Source organism: Carex rostrata, chromosome 32 (genome assembly GCF_964058835.1).
Source record: "Carex rostrata chromosome 32, lpCarRost1.2, whole genome shotgun sequence".
NCBI lineage: Eukaryota > Viridiplantae > Streptophyta > Magnoliopsida > Poales > Cyperaceae > Carex > Carex rostrata.
In genome coordinates, this window is record NC_135949.1 from 3,273,421 (window position 1) to 3,297,076 (window position 23,656).

The 23,656-nt window shown below is 35.1% G+C and overlaps 2 protein-coding genes and 1 pseudogene across 5 annotated transcripts; all 3 read right to left on the bottom strand.

Moving 5' to 3' along the window:
* Positions 1–221: 221 nt before the first annotated feature.
* LOC144548103 (putative disease resistance protein RGA3) lies at positions 222–5,911 on the bottom strand. Its single transcript, XM_078296798.1, has 3 exons — positions 5,198–5,911; positions 570–3,441; positions 222–354 (listed from the first exon to the last, which is right to left on the bottom strand). The coding sequence occupies exons 1-2, from the start codon at positions 5,564–5,566 to the stop codon at positions 664–666; spliced, it is 3,147 nt and encodes a 1,048-aa protein (XP_078152924.1). The 5' UTR covers positions 5,567–5,911; the 3' UTR covers positions 222–354; positions 570–663.
* Positions 5,912–6,620: 709 nt separating this feature from the next.
* Positions 6,621–10,540, bottom strand: LOC144547807 (uncharacterized; annotated as a pseudogene). The gene is made up of 7 exons (XR_013509154.1): positions 10,232–10,540; positions 9,286–9,506; positions 9,107–9,188; positions 8,800–9,003; positions 8,057–8,121; positions 7,739–7,989; positions 6,621–7,035 (listed from the first exon to the last, which is right to left on the bottom strand). The product of XR_013509154.1 is annotated as an uncharacterized LOC144547807 (transcript).
* A 1,873-nt stretch (positions 10,541–12,413) lies between these two features.
* LOC144548105 (putative disease resistance protein RGA3) lies at positions 12,414–23,445 on the bottom strand. 3 transcript variants are annotated; one of them, XM_078296801.1, is made up of 8 exons: positions 23,013–23,445; positions 18,796–21,321; positions 18,512–18,580; positions 14,906–14,992; positions 14,121–14,218; positions 13,961–14,012; positions 13,724–13,787; positions 12,414–12,649 (listed from the first exon to the last, which is right to left on the bottom strand). In XM_078296801.1, exons 1-3 carry the CDS (start codon positions 23,382–23,384, stop codon positions 18,566–18,568), a joined length of 2,913 nt encoding a protein of 970 aa, XP_078152927.1. In that variant the 5' UTR covers positions 23,385–23,445; the 3' UTR covers positions 12,414–12,649; positions 13,724–13,787; positions 13,961–14,012; positions 14,121–14,218; positions 14,906–14,992; positions 18,512–18,565. The 3 variants fall into 3 exon arrangements, with proteins under 3 accessions (XP_078152927.1, XP_078152928.1, XP_078152926.1); XM_078296802.1 differs by having other exon boundaries at positions 13,715–13,787; XM_078296800.1 differs by having other exon boundaries at positions 12,414–13,787.
* Positions 23,446–23,656: the final 211 nt, after the last annotated feature.

A 23,656-nucleotide genomic window follows, 5' to 3' on the forward strand; every position in this document is an offset into this window, starting at 1 on the left:
CTATTTCAATATATAACACTAATATATATATTTTTCTTTATAGTTTACGGCAAATGCTATCAACAGAAATATTGATAGTCTGAAAGATATTTGAATACAAAAAAATAGTTGAGATAAGGATAACGACAAAAAATTGAGTAATGCAAAAATTGACTGTTGGCTTGTTTAATCGTTCTTTAAGAGGTGATTTGAAGAAAAAAAAATATGTATAGAAAAAAAAATCAATGAAAATGAATTCCCATTAGAAAAGGAAATTATTTCTGTGTATTACAAAACATATAATAAATCAAATAGTAAATTTATTTCTATCGAGGGTCTTCGAGGGGACTCCTAAATTTTCCTTGTGGTAGAACACTGCAAAAAAAGTTGGACAAGAGCTTAATTTTGTAGCAACAACAAACAAGTAATATAAATATAAAATGTTTATTTGTCGAAACCAGTAATTTTGCAGCTTGATTAGTCAACAAATCCTACCAAGGCTTATGGTTACATAAAAGCAAAAAAGTTTAGTGGTCTAAAATTTAAATATTAAAATAATAAAAATTATAATAATAGAAAAATTTATGAACCTGATTTGATTTATTGTAGATCCCCAATTTCAATGTCAGTGCAACCGCAGTGAAGAACACGGACATAAGTGATGAATGGCTCTGTCAGGGTAGTCTAAATTGATGGAATCAATCCATCTGGCAAAACACAAAGCAATTTACAGTCTTTGATTTCCAACCTTGTAAGTGTTGAAATGTTCTGTCGGCCGATATGTGGCTTTCCATGAGAGGAATCACCAATTGGCTCAGTAGATTCCACCAACTGTTGTCCATCCATTGTTATTGATTTCAGGACTTTACACCTGGAAATTTTCAGTGTCGCCAACTTATCCAGATTCCCTAGTCCAGTAATCAACTCAAGGCAGCGACAATCAGAAATGTTCAATATGTCAAGCTGGGAGGACAGCTGCTCTAGCTGTAGAACTCGGAAACCATCACATTTACGAACGACGAGGTGCTTGAGAGTGTGAAGATTGTTGAATGGAAGAGATTGAATCTTGTCACAGTTATATAACAAGATTTCCAACCTTGTAAGTGTTGAAATGCTCTGTCGGCTGAAATGTGGCTTTCCATGAGAGGAATCACCAATTGGCTCAGTAGATTCCACCAACTTTAGTCTATCCATTGTTATTGATTTCAGAACTTTACACCAGAAAATTTTCAGTGTTGCCAACATATCCAGATTCCCTAGTCCAGTAATCAACTCAAGGCAGTCACAACCAGAAATCTCCAATTTCTCAAGCTGGGAGGACAGCTGCTCTAGCTGTAGAACTCGGAAACCATGACAACGACTAACAACGAGGTGCTTGAGAGTGTGAAGATTGTTGAATGGAAGAGATTTAATCTTGTCACAGTTATATAACGAGATTTTTTGAATTGATTGCAAGGAACATGGATCACACATCCATCCCGGCACTGTGGCAGAAGAATAAGATCCTACTACAAGTTTTTTGAGGTTAGGATGTGGCTGGAGGGATTCTAACCAAGAAAAATTGGCATCATGGACACTTATTCCTGGTTTGAGGGTTATTTTCAGCATTGATTTCGCAGGGTCAACCCAATCACCCTTGGAATATGGATTACAGTTTATATGCAAAGCTTCAAGTTTGCACTTATTTCTCATGTTAGCATGCTGGGCATCTTTTAAATTACTCACTCCATAAATAATGAGATTTCCTTCAAGGTCCGTCATATCCTTTAACCAAGCTACATTTGTAACTTTCACCATTGCTTTCATTGTCTTTATGGCTGGAAAATTAACAAGCCCATGCGGGAGATAATTTATTGGATTTTTTGCTTTAATAATTAATCTCCGTAAGTTACTAAGTGAACCAATACTTTCAGGTAGATATTCAAGGTTATAGCAATCAAGAATTAAAGTCTGTAGGTTGTAAAGGAGGCCAATGGATAATGGCAATGTTTTAAGATTGGAAGACTTAATATCAAGATAGGCTAAATGTTTCAACTCGGAAATGGAATCAGGAATTCTTGTCAAATTATTCTCTTGCAATTCCAATACCCTGAGTGCTTTAAATTTTGTGAGGTTACATATTTGAAAATTTCTGGAGTATCTCGTATAGATAGAAAGGGTCCTTAAACCCATCAGATTTTGTTGGAGAACTTGATTTCCAGATAAACCACTTACATATAAATGACGTGCTTCTTCCGGAACGTTTTCCTTTTGTATATCAAGTGGTTGATTGATCTCCACCGAATAATGTTCATTCTCAGAATTAAGTCGAGCAAGATCATGGATTATATCGTGCAACTTACAACGTTCTTCAGATCCACTTGAAAAATCATCAACAAAGGACCTCTGTTTTAACTCCTCATAATATTCAACACCAATTTCTGTGATTCTTCTTTTGCCCTTGGACTCAATGTAGCCATGAGAGATCCATAACTCTATCAAATCCATCTTTTCTAATAAGTAATCTTTTGGATACATTGAGCAAAATAAAAAACAGGGCTTAAGGTGGGCAGGTAGATGAGCATAACTGATCTGAATTGCTGAGAATACATCATTTGATGGATAGGACTCCCAAAGATCATTCTCTAAAATCTCTATCCACCTTTCTTCATCTGTTTGATACCTAAGGAGGCTTGCAATCGACTTCACGGCCAATGGCAGCCCACCACACTTCCTCATAATATCCTTTCCCATATTTACCAAGTGCGGTGGCATAGTGTCACTTGTACCAAGAAATGCAAAATGTCGAAACAACTGCCAGCACGAATCTTCAGGCATATTAGTTGGCCTAAAACAGGTCGTTGTTTGCATGACATCTGCAACCTTTTGATTTCTAGTTGTCACGAGAATTCTGACCAGCTTTGCTTCTTTAAAAGGAACCCTTATCGAGTCCCAAAGACTTTGATTCTCGTTCCACACGTCATCTAAAACAAGCACTATTGTTTTTCCCTTCACAGTTTGTGCAAGCTTCTCTTGTAATGAACTCAACTCACTCAAACCGCAAATTTTTTTGGTGACTGATTCAATGATTGCGTTAGTGAGTCTCCTAACATCAAATTCTTCAGAGACACATACCCACCCAAATAAATCAAAGCACCGGGTTACCCTCTCATCTTTGTAGACTAGTTGGGCAATGGTGGTTTTTCCGAGACCACCTTTTCCAATAATTGAAATGACCGAAAAGGGCTTTTCTTTTTTTGATAGTAAGAAATCGATGACCTCCTTTATTTCAGCATCTCTCCCAAAAATGCTTGCCTCATCTACCATGTGACCCGTTGGGGGTCGTGAAAGTTTATTGTTCGAACGCCTTGGCCCATCACTCTTCTTTAATTTAAGAGCCTCACGATCCTTTGCTATTTCATCAAATCGACTTCTTATTTTTTTAAGCCGATCAACCATGCCATTAGGAATTTGCACAATGTACTGTCCAAAAAGAAATGTATATATTATATAAGTACGCCAAAATTCATAATTTGTTAACTTAAAAATGATAATTAGATAGGAAATTTATTATATTATGTCACCACTCTGATGTTAGATTGGAAAAGCTGATAATATAACAAGTGACCATACATTCCGGTGGATTAATAGGGATGAAAACGGAGCGGGTTCAGAGCGGATAATGCTGATACCATATCTGCATCCGTCGGATAATGATCGGATACGAATACGGATACAGATAATAAACTGATATCAAAATTCAAAACCAAATCTGTCTTAAACGGATACGGAGCAGATAATTTACGAATACGGATTTGAATACGGATATGAAACAAATAATTGACGGATAATTGAATTATTTAAACTTTAAGATACAAATATTAATTAACAAAATTCAAATATGAAAATGAATGAATAACTTAAGTTAGTTTATTTAAATTTGTAATTAAAATTTATGGAAATATCAAATTAAAATCAAAGATATAATTGAATGCCGGCTGGATTTAAAATGGAGACAATTATTAACAGAAATTTATATAAAAAATATATATATATATTCAAAGCGAAGCTAGATGGCTAACTGCCTTTATAATTATATACGGCAGCAACAGCCTTTTCGTCTAAAATTAAATAAATGAGTCAAAGACTTCAAGCTAGTCAAAACCTTGCTCGAAGTACGAGCCTCATAAAGCAGCGAAATAGATGCGCTGGCTAGGTCTGTTGTCCGGATGCTTCAGATATAGCTTTAGTCCCACAATCATAACGGAAAATAAATATGGTTAATATGTAAGCTTTTTCCGATTTCTAAGCGTCGCGTAGTAAGATATCGGAGATAGAATGGGTTGGAAAATTTGATTCAGATACGGATATCCGGTTCGTTTAAGCATTCTCTATCTCTGTCTAGGGTAGCAAGAAAGTTCGTGGACCGCACCTCTATCTGTATCTAGGGTAGGGGTGGTTCGTTTAAGCATCCTCTATCCCCTATCTAGGGGTAGCAAGAAAGTTCGTGGATCGCACCTCTATCCCTAGGGGTGGTAAGAAAACTCGTGGACTGTTTATGACTTTGCATTTTAATTCATTTGTTTATAACTCATTTGTTAATGGACCAAGCTAGCTCATTGTTTCTAGCTCGCTCACAAGTTAGCAAAGCCAACTCAGTCCAAATATGAATTTATGTGAATTTAGTACGCATGAATTATTTTGAAAACTATGTTGGTACAAATTTGGAGATTTAGTATTTTTAGTACGTATGAATTTAATTACAAACTTTAATTTATGGTAGTTAACTTTATATTACATTATTTACATTTGGACTTTTGGTTCACGAGCTTTTGCCAGCTGGCTCGGCTCAGCTTGTTATCAAAACAAATGAGCCACGAGCCACTTTTTCAGCTTGAATCCGAATGTTGGCTCGCTCATGACTCGCTCATTGTTAAAATTAGCGAGCTATGAGCTTGGTCTAGCTTGGACCGAGCCAGCTCATTGCCAGCCCTATCCGTATCCGGATACTTCTAGCTTGGACCGAGCCAACTTATTGCCAGCTCTATCCGTATCCGGATACTATTTCTCTTATCAAAGAATTATCCGGATCCGTATCCGGTCGACCCTGTTTTCACCCAGCTAAAAAATATATAAAAAATTGAAGCATCCTCTATTAAGTTTTAGTACCACACAACAAGAATAATAACACTAGCACGAGTAAGATAATTTTTAATATCTATATGCACGAGGTACTAACCTCCATCTTCTTTCTCTTGTGAGAACCCGAAGCTTCAGAAGCCTTTCTTGCCTCTAGTTTGACATGGATGATCTCATACCGGTACTCGCCGAGCAAATCCTCGGCATCATAAGCGACCTTCTTCAGCTCCTTGAGCCATAGCTTTACAGAACTGTCTCTGATCTCCCTCTCCTCAGCATCGTACAGTGTGGGCTTTATCCGCTTCAGAGTTCGCATCAGCCTCTTCAGATCCTTCAAAGCTCGAGCACGCCCCCTTTTGGAGTTATTAGAATTTGAGGAAGAGGAAGAAGGAGCCTGCACAGAGACTCTAATTGAGTGGAGCAAATTGGTGGCTAGAGAGAGCACAGAGGTTATCAAACACCCTGCCATTTTGCTTTGTAGATTTCTTTGAAGAGACTATTTTGAAAGAACCTTAGATCTGAGTGGTGAATGTGAGAAATGTGTGTAGAGTAATGAGCACCAGAATTTTGAGTTCTGAGAAGAAGTGGTGTGGAGAAGACTTTGACCATAGAAAATTCATCCTAACCAAGGGGAAGAGGTATTAGTCACGACCATAGAAATTTGGTATTATCGCTTATTAGTCGCGACCATAGAAAATTCATCCTAACCAAGGGGAAGCCTGGAAGAGTTAATCGCCTTCTAGAAGAGGTATTAAATGAATTTCTGAGTAGGTTCAATGGCCCCTGGAAGAGTCAGTCTCTTCGCTCCTTCTTACTAATTGCCCGTCTTTAATCTTCTTCTCTTTAGTTTCCACGACCATTCCCAATTCAACCTCATCTCTTTACTGATGGCGACCCAGGTCGAGACTTCTTAAGCGTATTTCATTTCAATTGTACAAGATTTGAATATTCAATCAAGATAATTCGGTACTATCGCTTATTAGTCAAGACCATAGAAATAATTGACAGCGAACCAAGGGGAATGAATCGCGTTCTGGTAGAATTAAAATTGGTTAGATACATTCAATCGGATGAGGTTTTTAATTGAAGAGGTCATGCGGCCTTTGGCTTAATTATTTATTTTATTATTATTTTTTAATCTAATAGGTGTACTATTATGTGTTAAAACTTGAAAGAAAAATGGAACTGAAAAACAGAAAAAATAATTTTCGTTTGACCCCTCAAGTTCACAAGTATTATTCGAAAAATGGATGCGTCCCTAGCAAATTCATTTTTATAGGGACTTTTCTAAAAATACACATTGTAACTAATTGTTTGAAATTCATGAACTGCAGTTTGTAACTAGTTGTTGCAAAATTGTACCATATATAGGTGCTTTTTGCAAAGATTCTCTTCTTTTCTTTTCCTGCTACCATATTGTATTACAGCTTTGACATATAAATTAGCTCCAAATCAATATGATAATTAATTTAATTCAAGAAAAATTAACAAGGAGATATGAATATCACAGATCAACTCTGTCACGGATTACTTGGCCCGGCTCAAGATCACTGGCTCAGAGACACTAGACAACCTACTCCGGTCTGAGTCGACCGAGGGTCGGCCGGTCAAGGTTTTAGTGTATGATGCATTCCTTCCTTGGGCAGGTGAAGTGGCAAGGCGGCACAGAGTATCCTCTGCTGCATTCTTCACACAACCATGTGCCGTGAACGTGGTGTATGGACACACATGGGAGGATCAGGTCAAGGTGCCGGTCAAGACGAGCCCTTATGTAGTGCCCGGATTGCCCGTTCTTGAACCCCAGGATTTTCCGTATTTATGCTCGGGGCCGGGCCGTACCTGGCTTATTTGGAGATGGTTGTGGCACTATTCAAGTGACTAAATAAGGCAGATGATTTGCTTGTTAACTCTTTCTATGAACTTGAACCTGAGGTTTGCCTACTTCATAAAAAAAAAAAAAAAAAATACTTCTATTTTTCTCCTTATTTTGGAAAAAAAAAAAAAAAAAAATTTGCTACCTAGAAGCATGAGGACAAAGTCAGTAATTAAGTAAAAGATATTATTTTTTGGCAACTTGTCTTTAGCTCCTAAATCTATAAAAAAAAAATATCCACATTAATTATGATATTAGGTACTTATATGATGACAGTAGTGCTGACGGTTTCATGATAAGGATCTTTCAAAAGTCAACAAAACCAAAAGTTATTCAAAGAAAAATAAAATAAAACCATAATAGTACAAGGACTATAATACTATCAATTGATGATAAGGATCTTTCATGTTTGTATCTTGTTCATATTTGGTATTGAATCAGCTTTTCAATGTCTGTGAAGAAAATGACCAAGGACAAACAAGCATTTCTCAATATATAAAGCATATATTTCATAAAAAAGAAGTGTTGCCTATTTTGTGATTGTGGCTAGACTGATTTAAAATTGTTCAATTAAGGTTACCGTCAAAAACATGTATTCAGGTGTATTTTATGACAATAATCACAAAAACATGTATTTAAACACGAATACCTAACCTCATTTTCAAAATATTTTGTAAAATGTTCTTCGCTGCCAGTGACAAGCAAATATATAAAATTATAAATCCAATATGCTCTCTACTCAAAGGAAATTTAATTCATTAATTATACCATGTAAAAGAAGGCAAAACAAAGTTGGGATAGTCATCAAACTTGGTACATAGAGAATGCACGGCATCAGGTCTGGCCGTTTCACCAAAAGAACCAAGACCCAATTCATCAGCATGTATGCCTCCAGTGATAAATGCTGATTGAATGTTTGCTCTATTTGATCCTTTTATGTCATGGTGCAGAGAATCACCTACTGTTATGCATTCCTTCGGGTCAATACCTGTTAACCCTATTGCTGATTCATATATCACCTAAAATGAAACAAAAGATATGTATGAGAACCCAAAATGAAACACGGGTAGAACACAAGTATAATACCTTATGAGGCTTTCCCATCCATCTCACTTCTCCGCCCAGTTTCTCATACTTAGCCCCTAGAGTACCTGACCAATGCCAATCACCTTATTTGTTAGTACGAGTGAAGCTACGGTACAATGCATAGTGCACACCAGCCTGTACTATGGCTCCATATCTCCATTTTCAAAGTCCAAACGGTCGATCCGAACAGCTCAGCATGACCTCCATATGAAAATGAACTTGAAGACCAAATTTTAAATTTTTCAGAATTTTTTTTTACTATTTTTTTAGACAGCTAGGAAATTACTTGATCTAAAGATTCTAGAATTCATATCCCTGAGGTAATAGAAATTTTGAGTTTAGATTCGGACCGTCCAATCTGCTTTATTAAAGGGGCCCGTGCATTCCATCCCGGGCCGGATTGACCCGGATTCTAATCAGACGGTCCAGATCTAAACTCAAATATTTTGTTACCTCAGAGGATTCGTACTCAAGATTCTAGACAATTAAAATTTAGTGATTTTCTACCTATCTAAAAAAAGTATAAAAAATATAAAAAAATATAAATTTAATCACCAAATACATTTTAATATGGAGATCATGTTGAGCGGTTTTGATCAACCATTTAAAATCTGAAAACAGATATATGGAGCAATGGTATGTAAGGTTGTGCGCTATGCATAGTACCGTAGCCTCACTCTGATTAGTATTATACTATATTATATGGCATAGCCAAAAGAAATAATAGAATAACAGTAAAGCACCAGGCATCACACGCAAGTTACGTGCTTCGACCGTGACATAATCTGGATTAGCAACCAACATAGGTATCGGTTTTTGTCTCTTTGCACATAGTTCTAAAATCTGCTCAAGACCCTCCAAATCCATAGGTTCTGAACCACCAGATGGTAAACCTAGTGCTTCAGTGCCATGCGCCAGGATAAACTCAGCACATCTAAACCTAAACCCTATGAATAATTAACACATGAAAGCATTTGCAAAAGTTCACATTATTACATATGTTAAGCTAACATAGGAAGATTAATATAGAATACAACCAATTTAGACTACCTCAAGAGATATTGCCCCTCGATCATTCCATGTCATGTGGATGCATCTTCTTCCCATAGCAGCAAACCAGGAATCATCTCTCCTAATTTATTCTTATTATTATAATTAAACATTAAGAGCTAGATCTAACGAAAGGTAAATTTTCGTACTGACCTATATGAAATAATATATTATTATACCTCAAAAGAAATTGATGGGTTAGTTCTCCACTGGTAATAGCACCAAGGAATAGAGACGGGTCGAACCCGAGAGATTTAAGCTTATCATCTATAACAACTGCTCTTCTAGATGAATTGCTTATAATTACCATTTTAGCCCCTCTTGCTGCTAGCTTCTCTACTACCAAGTCAATATCAGCAAGCGAAATTATCAGATAAATGTTTGGGGCAAAATTCCTAAAATATTAAGTTAGCTCTCTCAGGATGTGAGAAAAATTCAGCAAGTAAAGTTACTACATCATGAGGTAGGAAAAACCATTACTGTCTAAATTAAAAATTCAAGATATTACATTGTATGTTTTTTACTAAACACTGAAAAGCAAAAACTGAAATGTCAAAGTTAACCCTTCTTAATCTTTTTGGAACAATTTACCCCTTTATCAGTCTATATCAAAAGTTTTCACCGATTTAGGCAATTTGATTTCACAAAAATCTCTCTTTCCTATCCTCCCTAAATTCTCCCAGATCACTAAAATTAACCCAATTTCTCTCAATATATCATAACAGTGCACGAATTAAATCAATTATAATGTCAAAGAGACCTTAAATCGTCCAGATTCAGCAAGAATACAGATCCCATCCAAGCAATTGAAAGCACAAGAAGCCTTCCCACTATCAGTTGAAGTGGTTTCAGCCAAGGTTTATGGTTAACTTGTTGCCAAATAAATTCAAAATTTGCATAAATTTTACAATGTGCCTCCAAAGTCCAAACCCTTCTTTCTCTGCCACTGTTACCGCATATATGATTAAAACGAATGCCTGATAAAAGAATCTCAAGGTCTAAAGTTTTCACCGATTTCGGCAATTCGGTTTCACAAAAATCTCTCTTTATCTCCAAAATTAACCCAATTTCTCTCAATATATCATAACAGCCCGCAAATTAAATCAATTATAATGTCAAAGAGACCTTAAATCGTCCGGATTCAGCAAGAGTACGGATCCCATCCAAGCAATTGAAAGCACGAGAAGCCTCTCCACTTTCAGTTGAAGTGGTTTCCTGCGAAAAGGAGCATTGGCTGGAGCTGGAGCTGGACATGGTCTTGCTCGTGACAGAGAGGAGTGATGGCTGGAAACGAGTATATAGACCTCTAGTGCTTGAAATGGAGAGAAATCTACTGGGCGTTATCGGAGAGGCGCAGTAGAAGCGTGCAATGTTAATTTTTGATCGGAGAGTAGGAGAAGGAAAGGACAAGTGAGAGAAGGAGAGCGCTTTCATTTTTTTATTATGTTTTCTACCTTTTTTTCTCTTGGCGAGGAGACGCTGAGCAATGGTGCCTAGAAGGCGGAGTTTAGGTCCCTGAGGTAACTCAAATTTTGAGTTTGGATAGGGACCGTCTGATCAGAATTTAGATCAATCCCGGCCGAGTTGGAATGCACGGGTCCTATAGTATCGGGCCAAGAACATATTGAACGGTCCGGATTTAAACTCAAAAATTGAGTTACCTTAGGTAAAATTAATAGTTACAAGCATAGTGACAAATGAATTATTTGGATTCGGTTCGGCGAGGTCAAAAATTTGTAATTCGGGTATAATTCGGGAATGGTTCAGAATTATTCGGACCAGAGGTCTTAATCCCGCAAGATAGCAAAAAATAAAAAATAAAATAAAAACAAAATGTTATGGAAAAAATTCGAGAGAAATTCGCAAATTTCACGAATTATTCAGATTTAATTCGGTTAAAGTTCGATCAACCAAATAATTCGACATTCAGTTCGTCATGTAAAAAAAAAATTATTCATATTTAATTTACGAATCTTGTGACTATACCTACAAGGCCAGAACCAAACGAAGGTATAACATGGTTTTTTAACATATTGATTATTATTTTATTGATTCAATGCAATAAAAATAGTATTAACATTTAACCTTAACAATATGAATGATCGATTTATATAAGGTTACAAAAAAACAGTCAACTTTTCCTGCCAATTTTCCCATGTCGAGTAACATTTAATTGCCTTTACAAATATGGGGACAAAGAACCGACTTTTACTAAAAAATAAAAAGAGTGAGTCTATGTTACATTGCAATCCGCGAATCAATTTATATTTATATTTTTAAAGTCTAAATAATCGATGTGAAATGTAGTCATTTCAATATGTGCAAGTAATAAAATTCTTAACTTACTAGTATGAAAATACCCTCCTTATTTAATTATCTATTTGTATTATTACTACTATTATTATTTATTGTTGTTGTTGTATTGTGGTTGGTGTTTTGCATCTCTCTTCCAAACATTTCAATTTCTTTAATCAAGATTAATACTGAAATAAGGGTTTTTCTTTCATTCTATTAAAGTACAACATAGAAAACTGTAGCCATTAGAAAAGGATTTTTTTTTTAAAACAACTAGAATCAAATTTAATATTTTTAACGAAACAAGTACCATTAATTTAGATTTTACAAAAAAATGACTCCACCATCATATGGAGCGATGGAGGCACAAAGATGTTGCTCCACTGATCTGCTGGATCAGTGGAGCCATTTTATGACCTATATATACAATTTGACCATTAATTACCACAAAAATCAATAGTAAATAGCTTCACTGATCGGTGGAGTTGTTTTTTGTAAAAACAAAATCAATGGTGCTTGTTCTGTTAAAATATTTAAAATTGGTTCTATTAAAAAATAAAATATCTTAGAAAAGTTTGTAATTGTATATTCTTTTTTCTAGTTTGTATAGTTTTAATATCATATAAATATTTTTTTTCTGTCAATTATAGAAAGCTAATTTACATTTTGCATAAAAGATGTACGATGCATTCTTTTATAATTATTCAGATTCCCACAACCTAAGACTACATGTTCTGATTATTTCAAAATTAAAAAATTTATATTTTATTTTGTTTTGATATTCAACCTGATTGTATCTGACATCTCAACATTTTGAGTATCTGTTGTTATCCATTTGCATCATCTAACCGATGTTAAGCCATTTAGTTCCAAACAAGATTAAAAAAAAAAAAAAAAACCTATCACTTAAAATGGATTTTTTTTTAAATAGAATTGTTTTTAAAATATTTAACAGAACAATCACTATACGTGGGGAAGCTATAAAACAAGACTCCACCGATCCTAAGATCGATTAAAAAGATTAAAATCAGTTCTATTTAAAAAAATATTCTTAAAATGTGTACATACAAGTACAATTTTATTTACAATTCGACTCAAAATTATTTGATGCACCATTTTTTTTAAGACTTGAAAGATGACCTCTACTCCACTTATTTTCTTGCTCCTTTCGTTGGCTTACTTCGATTTTCTTGATACTGTCGTATAAAGACTTGCGATTTTTCAAGGTGTAGCATCTTCGTCTACCTCCTAAAAAGAAAATTTGATTTGCATAGTTAAGTAAAGAGAACAGTAAACATGATATTCTTTAGAATAAATTTCTTTTATCTTATAGAAGTTCCATCTAGTTAAGTACACATTTAATATAATACTTCTTGCACTATGAAAACTGACATTCAACACATTACTCGGTTAAAGCAAATTTGTTCTGGAATTATCTGGTACAGAAATCCTTGATGTGGACCAACTCGGTTAAAGCAAATTTGTTCTGGTATTATCTGGAACAGAAATCCTTGACGTGGACCAACGGTTAAAGCAAATTTGTTCTGGTATTATCTGGTACAGAAATCATTGATGTGGACCAATTGGGTTAAAGCAAATTTGTTCTGGTATTATATGGTACAGAAATCCTTAATGTGGACCAACGGTTAAAGCAAATTTGTTCTGATATTATCTGGTACAGAACCGCCTGGAGCGGGAACCCTGTTCCCGTGGGGGATTAAAGTTCTGGAAGAGGGCGGTGCACTAGAAGGCTGTAGGTAGTAGGGGAGAGAAAAGAAGGTAATGAAATGGATAAGAAAGAAGTTTTAGAACTAGGCCCCCTCTGGCAGGGCTTTGAGTGAATGAACTCGCGTTCAGGCTCGCTCCTTCGCCCTTTTCCAAGAGGGGGATAGAAATGAGGATATCCAGTCCTAAGGTGTAAGGCAATTCTAAGGTCTTTTGTAAGCCTTTCCTTGGATTCAATGGGGAGAGAACATAGGGAAGATCGATAAGTAACTTTCTCCTCCGGTGTATGAGTGCGCCTTTTTTTTACTCTTTTTTGAAGCTATTGGGACTTTCCGTGGATTTCTTATTGGGAGTTTTTTCTTACTCCTATGCCTAATAGCTTGATTTATCCCGGCAAGAGGGACTGTGGGGTTATGCTCGCTGTCATTCGATCCTTGAAAAAAAAACATCCCGTACATGATCATCTTTTTCTGCCTGAAATCCTTAATGTGGACCAACTAGGTTAAAGCAAATTTGTTCAGATATTATCTGGTACAGAAATCCTTGATGTGGACCAAACACTGCAAGATAATAGTACTAAAAAGCCACCAATATCACCTCTAATAGTTCCCAAACCTCATCCTTCTAGAAAATTGGAACTCAAAATCGCTATCATCGTAACCTAGTGTAAGAAATATGCAGAAAAAAAAAATACTTTAGTAAGACAAGAAAAAGCAAATTGACCAAAAATTATCAGAATAGGAAGTGGTGGCATTTACTTTTGTGCCAGACAGTTTCAGAAAATATTTGTGGAAATATTTCCACAGAAAATATTCAGAGAAAGAGCTACATTACCGAGTACGTCTTCTCAGAATGGTAGCACTTCTGAATAAAACCATTGTAGTACCTATAGCAGAGAACATCATTGAACTCATTAACAACAAACTTAACCAAACCCAACAAATACTTGCAACCCCAAAAAGAAAAATGAATAGCTTTATAATTTGAAACTTACGATTTGTCAATAGGCCACCATACTTTGATTCTTCTACTGACAATCTGCTCAGGACGCCAGTTCCCTGTTGATCCAGTTGCATGGCCCACATGTGCTGCCTGTTTAGGAAGTGATTTCACAGTCAGTTTTTCAGAAATTATATACTATTTACCAAAAGACCAATGAAGTGGAAAAACAAATAGGCACTCATGTACCAGTATAATGCCTAATGCCTAATCCGGTTTAAGTGCATTTCCATTCAAACTGGTGACGCCCGTGCATGGTTCGTATATATGATAATGTAAAGGCTAAAAAAAAATGATTTTATATTGTAAAATCTAGCTTGATGATTATGGAAATTTTCATACATAAATGTTGATATTGTGAAAGAAAACATTCAATCTAAAATTAATTTTATGCAATATCGTTTACTCAAACCATAAATGAATTGGATTGCGCTTAGCATTTATGCTAATTTATTTATGTTGAGACGTTACTTAAAAAGTGTAGAGAACTAAATGAAAGCCCCAAGAAATATATCGACCAAGCAACCTCTGTAAAAATGGATTAATTCGATTAAAACAACATCCATAGGTGGGTCAAAGGCCAAATCAAATCCCAGAAAATTTACAATATTACTACCTCAAAAAGAGTCCAAAATCGAAAAGGGACAATCATTATAGCCAGATCAGTCCGTTATTTGGAGATCAATCACGAAAAGAAATATTGGCAATTTTATCTGCTAACTCTGGCATAAAATTGTCTTTTTTTTAAATACAAAGAAATAAGAGGATATTATTTCTTACCTCTGGCTGGCATATGCAGTCTTCATATTTTCCTAGGCCACTCATGCTGAGATTTGAGATTTGTTTCTCCCGCAACGAAATATGATTCTTGAAACCAGAACACATGAAGAAAGAACACATAGAAAATTAAGTTAAAATTGAAATTTTAGATAAATTTAGTATTAACACCGATGCTTTACTTATAGGTGACTGGACCTCGGGCTTATTGCCAGGCAGTAGTACACCAAAATGGTAACGGGTATGACGTCTCTGTTTATAACAGAATCCGGAAAGCTCCAGCCTAGATTTCATCCGTATGATCAATTTTTAGTTTCCTATGACGGTATCGTACAAGATCTATGTAGTGATTAACTTTTTGACCCGCGGTTTCTCTGTACATTTCACCCGCAACATATTTCTTTTGTAAAGATTAAATCACAGAAGATCTTTGCTCCAAAATCATAATGAGTAAATTCTGAAAGCGTGTTGATGGACTGGGCTCAAGAGATTATATATATAGCAGGTATACATAAATACAGTATTTTTATTTATAAATTAATATTAAAATTAATACAGGGTAATGGATTAATTGTATAGAAAATTTGCTTTAACAGAAGGAACCCAAAATACCTCATACTACAAAAATATATATATATACGAGGAGGGATCAAGTTACAACATTTTTTGAGTTACAACAAGTTACAACAAGCATTATTTATATTTTCAAAGTCCAAATCGTCGATCCAAACCATTAGATGTGATCTTTACAATAAAATGTGCTTGGAGACCAAATTTTACATTTTTCGGAATTTTTTTACTATTTATTAAGGTGGGTACAAAAACTAGTCAAATTCATATCATTGAATTTTGTACCCATCTTAATAAATAGTAAAAAAAAATCTAAAAAATGTAAAATTTGGTCTCTAAGCACATTTTATTGTAGAGATCACATCTAACGGTTTGGATCGACGATTTGGACTTTGAAAATGTAAATAATGCTTGTTGTAACTTGTTGTAACTTAAAAAATGTTGTAACTTGATCCCTCCTCTATATATATATATATATGAGTTAGGCTGGGGTGCTATGGATAGCATAGAGGCCTCTATGCTACGGCTCAATATTCGAGTTTTCAAAATTCAAACGGTCGATCCGAACCGTTCATCTTATTCTCCATATTAATATCTGCTTGGAGACCAAATTTTACATTTTTTTGAATTTTTTTACTATTTATTAAGTATTTTACAAAATTGTTGATCCAACGGTGGCTGCACAAAACAGTAAAACCGTTGGATTAGCGATTTTCAAAGTGGCTTAATAAATAGTAAAAAAATTCAGAAAATTATAAAATTTGATCTCCAAGCAGATATTAATATGGAGAATAAGATGAACGGTTCGGATCGACCGTTTGGATTTTGAAAACTCGAATATTGAGCCGTAGCACGGGAGGCCACTATGCTATCCATAGCACCCCAGCCTAACTCTATATATATATATTCCATAACTAAAAGAACCGAAAATATTTACATTTTGTTTAGAAGAACCGATAAAATTTTAGGTTTTGTCTACATAATTAAAATCTCATGGCAGGCTATCTATTGTCCTGCCGAGATTTTTATTTTTACCCAAAAAAAAATATATTTTATTATAAATAACCACGGTTATTTTGTAATATTTTCTTAAAATATACATTTTCTATGCTAACTGTGGTTATTTATAATAAAATATATATTTTTTTGGGTAAAAATAAAAATCTCGGATTGTCCTGCCTATATTAATTGAAATCTCATATAGGTAAAGCCCAAATGATTTTGTCACCCAAGTAGCAATATTTTCTTAGAATATTTGGAGAACAAATTTTAATTTGAAAGAATTTCGTAATCTTTATTTGAAAGAAAGCTAGACAGACATCTCATAAAAGATGGAAAAAAAATGGTTTTAAGTGGAATCAAATATTTTTATTGGAAAAAAAATGAAATAATTTTATTTGAAAATGTTTTTATATGGAAACAAATGTAATTTGGTAAAGCACCAGCTATTTCAATATATAACACTAATATATATATATATATTTATATTTATATTTTATAGCTGACGGCAAATGCCGTCAACAGATATATTGATAAAAGTATATAACACTAATATACGCTACATCTTGGAAAAAATCATAGAAACAGACAATCTCATTTGATTAGCACTAATTGTTACTAAAAGATATTTGAGGAGCCTCCTTACCATATGTAGGATTAGATTATTTTCCTTTTCTTTTCCAATTTGATTGTTGTGATTGGCCTATATATCACTGTTATCAAAACCGGACCGGACCGGCCGGTTCGACCGGAATAAACCAGAACCGGACAGGTTTACGGTTTGGTTCGCTATTTGGACCGGATATGCAATAGAACCGGATATATTTAATTAAACCGGTTGGTTTTATATAAAAAACCGGAGTAAAAGTAAAAAAAACCGGTTTTATATTAGTTTTTTGTCCATTGTTGTCATGTGACTATTTTCAATTTTGAATGGAAAGAAAACAACTTTTGAAGAGAAAATGGAACAACTTTTTAAGAGAAAAAGTTGAATATAATGTGTATTATTCTGTGGCTAACTTTGTGTAGTCATTTATATTTTGTAATATACTTTTGTAAACAATTATGTGTTTAAGAATAATTCAACATTTGTTGCAATATTATTTTTTTTATAAACTAAATATTAATTCTAATATGGATCATTAGGGGTTCACTTGATCACAAAAACTAAATAATTTCTATGTAGTTATTCAATTTATTTATGAAGTATAAAATATAAAATTTCTTCGATGAAAAAAAGATTTCATAATATTTTATTTAATTATTTTACTAATTCTAACAATAAGTTCTATATTTGAGCTAGATATATTATTTTCTAATAAAAAATAATTATTTCTAATATATAAATTTACTTTTATAGTACATTGTTAATATGTATATTGGAAATTTTATTACATAAAACATAATTATTTATAATAATAATTATATCTTATAAATAAATATGTAAGTATTTAAAAAATCAGCAGTCAAACCGGTTGAACCATCGGTCTGACCAGTGAACCATTAAACCGGAGCTTTACCGGGTTGATGTCCGGTCCGGTTCTGATAACATTGCTATATATGTTGCCTCCGTAGGATAGGCAACTTGTTCTAAATTGTGTAATATCTTTCGTGGTAGGGGTTGTTTTGTAAAAATGTAGAAATGGTACAGCCAAAACTACAAACTTGAGAAGTCATTATGACTGAGATCGACAATGCTATTAATAAGATGCGGAAATTTTGGAGTGCGATCACAAAAACGGGACCAAATATTTGTTTTCCACTCAAAAGGATTGGCTTATTAGTAGGTTTTGTTCCTTCAAAAGATTCATTTTAATTAATACTGCCAATTACCATACATAACACAGATATATTGGCTAAAGAAAAAAAATAGTTGAGATAAGGATAACGACAAAATATTGGGTAATACAAAAATTGACTGTTGGCTTGCTTAATCATTCTTTAAGATCGAGGTGAATATTTGAAGAAAAAATGAAGTATAGAAAAAAAAAATCAATGAAAATGAATCCCCATGAAAAAAGGAAATTATTTGTGTATTACCTATCGAGGGGGACTCCTAAATGTTCCTTGTGGGCCAAAGCCCCAAGGAAGACATCATCGAATAGAAAGCTGCAAAAAAAGTTGGACAAGAGCTTAATTTTGTAGCAGCAACAAACAAGTAATATAAATATGAAATGTTTATTTGTCAAAACAAGTAATTTTACAGCTTGATTAATCAACAAATCTTACCAAGGCTTATGGTTACATAAAAGCAAAAAAGTTTAGTGGTCTAAAATCTAAATATTAAAATAATAATAATTACAATAGTAAGAAAATTTATGAACCTGATTTGATTTATTATCCCCAATTTCAATGTTAGTGCAACCACAGGAAGAAACATGGACATAAGGGATGCATGGCTCTGTCAGGGCAGTCTCAACTGATGGAATCAATCCATCTGGCAGAACAAAAAGCAATTTACAGTGATGAATTTCCAACCTTGTAAGTGTTGAAATGCTCTGTTGGCCGATATGTGGCTTTCCATGAGACGAATCACCAATTGGCTCAGTAGATTCCACCAACTGTAGTCCATCCATTGTTATTGATTTCAGGACTTCACACCAGGAAGTTTTCAGTGTAACCAACATATCCAGATTCCCTAATCCAGTAATCAACTCAAGGTAGGGACAATGAGAAATCTCCAATTTCTCAAGCTGGGAGGACAGCTGCTCTAGCTGTAGAACTCGGAAACCATGACAATTATGAACGATGAGGTGCTTGAGAGTGTGAAGATTGTTGAATGGAAGTGATTGAATCTTGTCACAGCTATCTAACAAGATTTCTTGAATTGATTGCAAGGAACATGGATCACACATCCATCCTGGCATTGTGGCAGAAGAATAAGATTCCACTCCAAGTTTTTTGAGGTTAGGATGTGGCTGGAGGGATTCTAACCAAGAAAAATCGGCATCATGGACACTTATTTCTGGATTGAGGAATATTCCCAGCATTGATTTCACAGGGTCAACCCACCTACACTTGGAATTAGGATCACAGTTTATATGCAAAGCTTCAAGTTTGCACTTATTTCTCATGTTAGCACGCTGGGCATCTTTTAAACTACTCACTCCACAAATAGTGAGATTTCCTTCAAGGTCCGTCATATCCTTTAACCAAGCTACATTTCTAACTTTCAACCATGCTTTCATTGTCTTTATTGCTGAAAAATTAACAAGCCCATGCGGGAAATAATTTATTGGAAAACATGATTCAATAATTAATCTCCGTAAATTACAAAGTGAACCAATACCTTCAGGTAGATATTTAAGGTCACGGCAATCAAGAATAAAAGCCTGTAGATTGTAAAGGAGGACAATGGATAATGGCAATGTTTTGAGATTGAAAGACTTAATACCAAGATAGGCTAGATGTTTCAACTCGGAAATGGAATCAGGAATTCTTGTCAAATAATCCCCTTTCAATTCCAATACCCTGAGTGCTTTAAATTCTGTGAGGTTACATATTTGAAAATTTCTGGAGTGTCTCGTATTGATAGAAAGGGTTCTTAAACCCATCAGATTTTGTTGGAGAACTTGATTAACATATCCAGAGAAACCACCTACATATAAATGACATGCTTCTTGCGGAACGTTTTCCTTTTGAATATCAAGTGGTTGATTGATCTCCACCGAATAATGTTCATTCTCAGAATTAAGTCGAGCAAGATCATGGATTATATCATGCAACTTACAACTTTCTTTAAATCCCCTTGAAAAATAATCAACAAAGGACCTCTGTTTTAACTCCTCGTAATATTCAACACCAATTTCTATGATTCTTCTTTTGCCCTTGGGCTCAATGTAGCCATGAGAGATCCATAACTCTATCAAATGCATCTTTTCTAATAAGTAATCTTTTGGGTACATTGAGCACAATAAAAAACACGGCTTAAGGTGGGCAGGTAGATGAGCATAACTGATCTGAAGTGCTGAGAATACATCATTTGATGGATAGGACTCCCAAAGATCATTTTCTAGAATCTCTATCCACTTTTCTTCATCTGTTTCCTGCATAAGGAGGCTTGCAATCGACTTCACGGCCAATGGCAACCCACCACACTTCCTCATAATATCCTTTCCCATATTTACCAAGTGTGGTGGCATAGTATCACTTGTACCACAAAATGCATAATGTTGAAACAACTGCCAGCACGAATCTTCAGGCATGTTAGTTGGCCTAAAACAGGTCGTTGTTTGCATGACATCTGCAACCTTTTTATTTCTAGTTGTCACGAGAATTCTGACCAGCTTTGCTTCTTTAAAAGGAACCCTCAACGAGTCCCAAAGACTTTGATTCTCGTTCCACACATCATCTAAAACAAGCACTATTGTTTTTCCCTTCACAATTTGTGCAAACTTCTCTTGTAATGAACTCAACTCACTCAAACCGTAATTTATTTCGGTGACTGATTCAATGATTGCTTTAGTGAGTCTCCCAACATCAAATTCTTCAGAGACACATACCCACCCACATAAATCAAAGCACCGGGTTACCCTCATCTCTTTGTAGACCAGTTTGGCAATGGTGGTTTTTCCGAGACCACCTTTTCCAATAATTGAAATGACCGAAAAGGGCTTTTCTTTTTCAGATAGTAAGAAATCGATGACCTCCTTTATTTCAGCATCTCTCCCAAAAATGCTTGCCTCATCTACCATGTGACCCGTTGGGGGTCGTAAAAGTTTATTGTTCGGACGCCTTGGCCCATCACTCTTCTTTAATTTAAGAGCCTTACGATCCTTTGCTATTTCATCAAATCGACTTCTTATTTTTTTAAGCCGATCAACCATGCCATTAGGAATTTGCACAATGTACTGTCCACAAAGAAATGTATATATTATATAAGTATGCCAAAATTCATAATTTGTTAACTTAAAAATGATAATTAGATTGGAAATTTATTATATTATGTCACCACTCTGGTTAGATTGGAAAAGCTGATAATATAACAAGTGACCATACATTCCGGTGGATTAATAGGGGTGAAAACGGAGTGGGTTCAAAGCGGATAATGCTGATACCATATCTGCATCCGTCGGATAATGAGCGGCTACGAATACGGATACAGATAATAAACGGATATCAAAATTCAAAACCAAATCTGTCTTAAACAGATACGGAGTAGATAATTTACGAATACGAATTTGAATATGGATATGAAACAAATAATTGACGGATAATTGAATTATTTAAACTTTAAGATACAAATATTAATTAACAAAATTCAAATATGAAAATGAATGAATAACTTAAGTTAGTTTATTTAAATTTGTAATTAAAATTTATGGAAATATCAAATTAAAATCAAAGATATAATTGAATGCCGGCTGGATTTAAAATGGAGACAATTATTAACAGAAATTTATATAAAAAATATATATATATTCAAAGCGAAGCTAGATGGCTAACTGCCTTTAAAATTATATATGGCAGCAACAGCCTTTTCGTCTAAAATTAAATAAATGAGTCAAAGACTTCAAGCTAGTCAAAGCCTTGCTCGAAGTACGAGCCTCATAAAGCAGAGAAATAGATGCGCTGGCTACGTCTGTTGTCCGGATGCTTCAGATATAGCTTTAGTCCCACAATCATAACGGAAAATAAATATGGTTAATATGTAAGCTTTTTCCAATTTCTAAGCGTCGCGTAGTAAGATATCGGAGATAGAATGGGTTGGAAAATTTGATTCAGATACGGATATCCGATTCTGTCTAGGGTAGCAAGAAAGTTCGTGGACCGCACCTCTCTATCTGTATCTAGGGGTAGGGGTGCTTCGTTTAAGCATCCTCTATCCCTAGTTCGTGGACTGCACCTCTATCCCTAGGGGTGGTAAGAAACCGTTTATGACTTTGCATTTTAATTCATTTGTTTATAACTCGTTCGTTAATGGATCGAGCTAGCTCATTGTTACTAGGGCGCTCAGAAGTTAGCAAAGCCAATTCGGTCCAAATATGAATTTATGCAAATTTAGTATGCATGAATTATTTTGAAAACTATGTTGGTACAAATTTGGAGATTTAGTATTTTAGTACATATGAATTTAATTACAAACTTTAATTTATGGTAGTTAACTTTATATTACATTATTTACATTTGGACTTTTGGTTCACGAGCTTTTGCCAGCTGGCTCGGCTCAGCTTGTTATCAAAACAAATGAGCCACGAGCCACTTTTTCAGCTTGAATCCGAATGTTGGCTCGCTCATGACTCGCTCATTGTTAAAATTAGCGAGCTATGAGCTTGGTCTACCTTGGACCAAGCCAGCTCATTGTCAACCCTATCCGTATCCGGATACTTCTAGCTTGGACCGAGCCAACTTATTGCCAGCCCTATCTGTATCCGGATACTATTTCTCTTATCAAAGAATTATCCGGATCCGTATCTGGTCGACCCTATTTTCACCGAGCTAAAAAATATATAAAAAATTGAAGCAACCTCTATTAAGTTTTAGTACCACACAACAAGAATAATAACACTAGCACGAGTAAGATAATGCACGAGGTACTAACCTCCATCTTCTTTGTCTTGTGAGAACCTGAAGCTTCAGAAGCCTTTCTTGCCTCTAGTTGGACACGGGTGACCTCATACCGGTACTCGCTGAGCACATCCTCGGCATCATAAGCAACCTTCTTCAGCTCCTTGAGCCATAGCTTTACAGAACGGTCTCTGATCTCCCTCTCCTCAGCATCGTACAGTGTGGCCTTGATCCACTCCAGAGTTCGCATCAGCCTCTTCAGATCCTCCTCAAAATCTCGAGCACGCCCCCTTTTGGAGTTATTATAATTTGAGGAAGAGGAAGAAGGAGCCTGCACAGAGGCTCTAATTGAGGGGAGCAAATTGGTGGCTAGAGAGAGCACAGAGGTTATCAAACACCCAGCCATTTTGCTCTGTAGATTTCTTTGAAGAGACTATTAGGAAAGAACCTTAGATCTGAGTGGTGAATGTGAGAAATGTGTGTAGAGTAAAGAGCACCAGAATTTTGAGTTCTGAGAAGAAGTGGTGTGGAGAAGACTTTGACCATAGAAAATTCATCCTAACCAAGGGGAAGAGGTATTAGTCACGACCATAGAAATTTGGTATTATCGCTTATTAGTCGCGACCATAGAAAATTCATCCTAACCAAGGGGAAGCCTGGAAGAGTTAATCGCCTTCT

Coding starts and splice junctions, on each gene's coding strand:
- LOC144548103 (XM_078296798.1), bottom strand. CDS start 5,566: ATGGCAGGGTGTTTGATAACCTCTGTGCTCTCTCTAGCCACCAATTTG. Junction 3,442..5,197: donor ACAAGAGAAAGAAGATGGAG/GTTAGTACCTCG, acceptor CTTTTTGGACAG/TACATTGTGCAAATTCCTAA.
- LOC144548105 (XM_078296801.1), bottom strand. CDS start 23,384: ATGGCTGGGTGTTTGATAACCTCTGTGCTCTCTCTAGCCACCAATTTG. Junction 21,322..23,012: donor ACAAGACAAAGAAGATGGAG/GTTAGTACCTCG, acceptor CTTTGTGGACAG/TACATTGTGCAAATTCCTAA.